The sequence below is a fragment of the Amblyomma mixtum genome, chromosome 6, assembly GCF_055824585.1.
Source record: "Amblyomma mixtum isolate Tamu chromosome 6, ASM5582458v1, whole genome shotgun sequence".
NCBI classification, from domain to species: Eukaryota; Metazoa; Arthropoda; class Arachnida; order Ixodida; family Ixodidae; genus Amblyomma; species Amblyomma mixtum.
The window spans coordinates 149,905,255-149,912,195 of record NC_143017.1 but is presented as its reverse complement, the minus strand read 5'-3'; the positions used below and the strand labels follow the sequence as shown (position 1 = coordinate 149,912,195).

General features: G+C 45.9%; 1 protein-coding gene across 1 annotated transcript in view; it reads left to right on the top strand.

Annotated features, from left to right (window-relative positions):
* Window positions 1-2,343, top strand: part of LOC149340747 (uncharacterized) — a 30,603-nt gene extending 28,260 nt beyond the window's left edge. The window contains exons 6-7 of the mRNA XM_089551175.1: window positions 1,491-1,599; window positions 1,960-2,343. Coding sequence (XP_089407301.1) covers window positions 1,491-1,599; window positions 1,960-2,207 — 357 coding nt within the window. The 3' untranslated portion in view covers window positions 2,208-2,343. The remainder of the gene's footprint in view (window positions 1-1,490; window positions 1,600-1,959) is intronic.
* Window positions 2,344-6,941: the final 4,598 nt, after the last annotated feature.

The window sequence follows — 6,941 nt, the reverse complement described above, 5'->3', positions numbered from 1 at the left end:
CGTCACATGCACTGTAATATTTCTCTTCACGTGGTGTTGGGATTAGTGATTCGTGACCTTCATGCTTGGCATCATCTGGTCTGCAGTATTTTGAAATAAATAGATTATGAAATAGATAAATCACTTACTTCATGAATAAATAAATAAATAAATAAATAAATAGAAAGGCATGAGGACTAATTGTTAGCGCACAAACGTATTCAGGAGCAATGGCTGCCTTAAGCTAAAACACTCAAGGCTCTCTTATGCGCTGCAAGCCGCCGCGGTGGCGCTCTGCTGCTGACCCGAAAAACGCGGGTTCCATCCCGGCCACGGCGGACGCATTACGATGGAGGCGAAATTCCCGAGGCCCGTGTACTGTGCGATTTCAGTTCCATTTCAAAGAACACCAGGTGGTCGAAATTATCAGGAGCCCTCTACTACGGTGTCTCTCATAGCCTGAGCTGCTTGGGGATGTTAGGCTTCATGAAACCAAAACCAAACCAATCTTCTGCACTGCGTAAGACGGGCAGCGCTTTCTTTAAGGCATGGTCGCAGGGTCACTTCCGCATGAAACGAGTTCTTAAGGTGGTGGTGAATAAAGCAAGGACAAAATGCTTTCCTCGTCTTGTGCAATCATAACGATAATTTTCGAAAGTTGACAGGTATTGCTTCAGGGTCATGCGGGGAGAGCGTAGAGAACACCCATAATGCATCAGCGCTCTGAATGCGCGAAGAGAGTTCTCATCTTCCAGTACTTTCGATCGCTGAGGGGTATTATGCAAAACGCAGTGCACAGTTCAGGCGGAAAGAAAACCTGATGGACGAGAATCTTTTGAAATAAACGGTATGCTAGTTTTTCTCTGCCTTGGTAAAATAGCGTGTCCTCTTCCGAGCTAAGTTTCTTGGCTTTAGACAAAGCAAGCTCCGCAGCATTAGGAGCGATCGAGACTAGTAGCCTTGAAAGCTCAGTGAACTACAGAACAGAGGCAAACACTTTAAACAAGGCCAAATCAAAACCCCTGTGATGCTATTCCTCTAAAGAGACTCCCCTGCTCCACAGTGTCTTAGTTCATTGCAGGTCTCAACGGCTCACGCGGTCACAGGATAGGTGCGCTTCCAGTTCTCGCAAATAGAACCGTTTGTGAACGAAAAATCACTTTGTTACGCTGCTCGTGATGCCAAGGGCCGATGCCAGTCGACAGGAAACACAGAACGTTTCCCGCTCGCAGGAGAGACTCACAAAGAAAACCTAACGCATTGAGCAAGCGTCAAGAAGGCAAATGTAGTGAAGACCACAAAAATCCTAAAGCCCAACCGCGTTAGTGTCTCATCGTCTGCCATCTACGCTTCACATCTGAGGGGAACAGATTTTCAGGCGTGGAAGCGCTCACTGCCCCATGACGTGACCTAGGAGAATTTTTTTTTTTTTGCAATAATGTGTTATCAGTAGCAAAGAGCTGTACAGGGCCGTGTCTAAACGATGTTCTTTTTGTATTTGCTTGCGGCAGGTGGCGCGGCGATGGGGTATCCAGAAAAATCGGCCTGCGATGAACTACGACAAGCTAAGCCGCTCGTTGAGGTACTACTACGAGAAGGGAATCATGCAGAAGGTGGCTGGTGAGTACAGCAAGATTGTGTCCTTCTAATGTGGCGTAGAGAGGATGTGACCACATTCACAAGCGGAGGAAGCAGGTTAAGCAAGCTACTGCACTACTATTGCGTGTAGAATGAGCTGAGTTTCCGTCTATTGTATTCGTTCGCATTCGCGAAACTACTTTTCTTTTAGTATGTTCAAAACAAGGATTTAGGGCTACGAAGTCGAACGCTTCGATTTCGGCGGCATTACCTGCTGCTCATTCAGTCACTTCGTTAGTGATTTCGTGAAGACCATGTGGTATGCATCCAGCTTTGGCTCAACGTATTACGCATGCGCACAATGATGACTACGGATGTCCCGCGGTGCGTTTCGTCCCGCAGGCGAGCGGTACGTGTACAAATTCGTGTGCGACCCCGAGTTGGTGGGCACCTCGTCGTCCGACATGGCCAAGCCCAGGTTCCACGATGCCCGCGCCGACAAGGAGCCCTCGGCGGAGACTTTGGCGCCGCAGCAGTCGTCGACGCAAGGCTGGCATGCTAGGCCCGGCATCACCGTGCCCCACGAGTACGGTCAGTTCCCCGTGTACAGCGCCGACTACGCCTCGTCCATTGCTCTCGAAGGCTGCTAAGGAACGGAGCTCGACAAGCAGCTCGGAAAGGCCGCGAGAGAAGATGCGTCCGACGGTGTGCGCATGCGCCTCGCAATGGATTCCTGTTCCCTATGAAGAGAACTGTTCCTGTACAGACAAGAAATCACAGCATAAAAAGCGCTCAAACTGAAAATAGTTGAAATTTATTTTTGTTCTATTCTTTTACAATGATAGCCGTAAACATGATCTCCTCTGCTTATGTCATCAGCACGATCACGTGCCGCACACGAGTTCCGGCGTCCTCCAAGTTGTTATTAAATCCAGCAAACGGCCTTACGGCCACTTGCTGAAAATGGCAGTGGCTTAGCTCAACTAGGCCAAGATATACTTAGCGAAAGCAGTTTCGTCTAATGACATTTCGGTAGCGACGCCGCATTTCGGCTTTCGAAGCGAGCGGAGGCGAGCGCAACGACGAGGCAAGCGCTGTGACGTCATACCAAACGGCGACGGCGGCTCCGTGGCGAGGCGCGCGGTGTGACGTCATGCCAGATGGCGCGGCGAGCGCGCTTCGTCTGCCGGCTGCGGCGGTTGCTAGGCAACGACTTAAGGTCGGTCTTAGTGTCTCCTCGGAGCACCGCCACAGCGAAATCGCAAGTTCGTGGCGAATGTAGCTTTGGCTACTATAACCTAGCGTCTTTCTGGATAAGTGAATAAGGTCACTTGCCGCATAACACTTGCTTAAAACCTTAACTTGCTGAGCCATGGAACAGAGGTTCCCGATATTGTTCCGTCTGCAGGGCAGTTTAGCAAAATGTTAAGCTTCGTCACATCTGCTTGCCGACTGCGGCAGTTATTGCCTGCTAAGTCAGTCCTGTTTCGACACAAGCTATGCGAAGATACAGGACAGGGTGTTTGAAATGTGCGATTGTCCCAGAATAGGTAAGCCAGGCTTCAATTTTGCATAACGCATCGACTACAACCAACTGCATCATATGTGGCGCTAGCATGTACCGTTCGGCACTCCTCATCAGCGGAGCTCATGCGAATTTTAACACAGCTTGAAGCCTGACCGAATTTGCGGAGCACAGTGCGTTTCAAATACAAATTTTAAAAGAAAAAATGAAATGAGCAGTATATCCAGGCATTTATGTCTGGCGCTGAGGTACTAGAATTGTACTAGAGGTACTAGAAATAACTAGAAGAATGCAAATAAAGTGTACTGCATTTAGCAGGCACCTTCAGTTCATAATTAGCAGCTTATTAGTGTGGCTTAGGAAAAAAGAATATAGGTATGGTATAGTACCCATACTAACCTATGAGGCAGGAACTTCTAGGCTAAAGTAAAGGCTGAAATTTGACAGCAGACTGGAAGGGAATAGAGTGAGTTCGGATACAAAAGCTAGCTAACGTATGTCCAGCATTGCTGACCATTGACTTTTAGAATATATAAAGGGTATATTGAGAAAATACTGAAGGCAATGGTCTATTCTTTCGATTAGTCGCAGTAAAATCTTCCTTTTGAAACTTTCCCATCGCTCGCATAGAGCAGTTAAGACTCCCATAGGAAGCAAATGGGGAACGCTTTGGACTAAAGCAAAAATGTTAATAGAAAAAAACGTAAGCCTGCTGAGGGAAGATCCGCGGATATATTGAGTGTTATAGTAAAATCTTACATTATATATAAAAAATTGCGGTCACAAACTTTTTCATATTGAAAGATGCTTTTGTCCAGAATCGCTCGGTATTAAAGAAAAAGATATTGGCCATGCATGAGCTGGGCATGTAATGAGGAGAGCAGATAAGCGATGGTCCATTAAGGTAATTCCAAGGTTTAATTCCAAGATAAAGCATACGTAGCAGGAGGTGACAGTGTCAAATGTGTAAATGAGATTAAGAAACTGTTCATCTTCGGTTACAGGAGCGAAACACACACAGATTCCAGGAAGGTAGACGGGAATGAGCGCCCTGTACAAGAAATATAGCTTAAAAGACGCCCTGTCGGGCTAGTATGTAACTGTTCACCTTTGGTTACAGACGCGAAACACTGTTGGCTTCCGTCGTGTATGTCATACGAACCTCTCTTGTCCCTTCCCTTGTCTGTTCAATAGCTACGAGGGTCTCGATTCTGGCAGCCTTGATGCCACGGGTAGCATAAGAGGGCTATCGCACCGCTTCCCTTCGATCACGTGGCACTCGCGGTAGTACAGTACGTTGTACGTGCGCCCCTGTATGGACGAGGGTGGTGCTGGTGAAGACTCTCAAGGTTAGGTAACACTACACGCAAATATTCCCGAAAGCAGAAGATTGGACATCCGTCGCCGTAGCTGAGTTGGTAGAACACCAGACGCGAAATTCGGAGATCGTGGGTTCGGACCCACCGCCGGCATGTGGTTGTTTTTTTTCTGCTTTCTAATCAATTATCTTTAAATGTTTAAGCTATTAATCTCTTATTGATGAAAACTACAAATAAAAAAAAATATCATATGCTTTTTGGTATCGGTGGCTGTTGGATTCCGTCACATACACAAGGAAGGTAGAAGGGACTGAGCGCCCTAGAAATATGTAATATTAGGAAGTTGGCGGGGGTGCTGTGGCCGCGGCGGGCACAGGACAGGACTATTTGGAGGGATACGGGAGAAGTCTTAGTCCTTCTGGAGTTTGCGTGGTTAGGCTTATGATGATGCTGGTGATATATGACGCCAGTAGAACGAGGAACCAATGGGTCTTGTTTCGAAACTTTTCACGTCACACCAGAAACGCTGTTTGGTGGCGATATCTCTTACTTGGGAGCCCCAAATGTGGCAGAGAGATTAACTGCCACAACCGATACAGGCGCACTTTCCTTTCAGATATTCTCCTGGTATGTGAAGCACCTTAATGAAGTAACATTTGCCAAGGGCTCACACATCCCACATCCGCATCTCCTTTCACGCTAGAGCAGCAACGGTGCTGGCCGATGTCATCAGGATAGATGTTCAACGCGGCGTTGCTCGTATACTATGCCTTAGCTGTTACACTCACTGCAGATAATTATCAGCATGAGTTTATTACCAGTTACCGGAACACAAGGTTATACGATGAGAGGAGCTATTCTTCACGAAAGTGCGCAGGTTTTCATATCGGCTTCCTGTCCAAAATTACTCGCTGAGATATCACCCGCCGCTCGCAGTCTGCAGCAGCACTGATGAATCTAAGATGCGACGTTTAACGTCCCCGCATCCCCGACACAGCGGCTACAATGGCCACAAGACTATATAAGAAATAAATAAATTCTTAAAAATACAGCGTAGTAGTTGTTCATGTCATCTCTAAAATTAGCCATAGTGTCCTCACTTTCCTTGTTAAAGCACGTCATCTTCAATATGACACATGCCCTATCTTGCAGGGACGTTCAAAAACAAATTAAGTGAAGCGTGGGCGGTTTGAACGAGAAAAATTCAATACTAAAACAGCGTAGTGTCAGCCATCACAGAGTGCCATGTCACTTTTGTTGTCAAGATCTTAATTAGCAAGCTCGTCTGCGCGGCTTTCATCGATTTCTCGTGCAGAAACGTATTACCGTTTACCTAGCAAACAGGGCGTCCGATTTCACCTCAAGACGAAAATAATATACCTTTGAATGAGCTGTTCCAAGAATTTTGGCCTTTGCAAAAGCAAGAACTTTTTTCCTGCTGGCGCAACAACATGAAGAGAATTTAATTTCAGCGCGCTTTTTATTTAGTGGATTTCAACGATGAAAAAAGAAACCGTCAGCACTGAAAAATTTGAGACATTAATTAGCTGGTGTTTGTTTCTTATATTTATGGAGCCGCTTTCACAGAAATAGAGAAACACGTACTGAGAGCAGGTAAAATATCCATAGTGAGTGGCGTGTTGAACAACGCGCCTATTTTCTAGATTTTTTTCTTTTTTGCCCTGTTGTACTCCCACATAATAAAACATCCCAATCGCAAGTTAGAAAAAAAAAAAACTTATCTTCATATGCATAACTCAGCTTTCAGAAGAGTCGTTTGCCTTATTTGTTTTAGTACTGAGAAAATTGAGGGCTCAATCAAGCTCGCTTACAGCAATGTGCGGAGACAATCTTGCGTTACACAGAGGTTTCGCTTCTTCTTTGCTTGCAAGCTCGGTTCTGAGGACCACCGTATATTTTTTTTTTTAGGGGTTCTGTTCATACCACCTCCACTGAAGGTGTTGGAGGGATGCACACTGACAGAAGGGCCGTGTAAGTAGGCGACTATAAGAAGCGATTGAAAGTTCTAAAAGTAAATGCGTTCATTTCGTGAGACGTAGTTTGAGATGTTTAGCAGAAGCACTTTCTTTAGGAATGTGCCGCTGTGATGCTTATGATACGTCCTGCATGATATTAAAAACAAAGATACTCGTAAAAGGAAATTAAGCTGCAGAGGAGTGTGCGTCCCTTAAGGTAAGAAGCATACCTTGTGCATAATTCGCTCACTGCTAAATCTTACTATGAAGCCGCCCTTCCCGGAACTACCACAACAGAAGAGGGTTATGAATTATGAGAGGCAAGAAATATTCGACACGTGCATACGGAATTTTTAAATGAAGCTTTCCAGGCCACATAATAAAACACCGTACCAGGCGTGTAGGATATATGGTCCCCCATCGCAGCTGCTAGAAACAGAACTTCATACAGTAACGTTTAAGAACCGACTAAACAACAGGCGTGGAACAGGCATGCTAGTCTGAATTCGCCTCTACTCCAGGACACACATCTGTGTGTACAAGTTACCAAATGAGTTGCTAGAT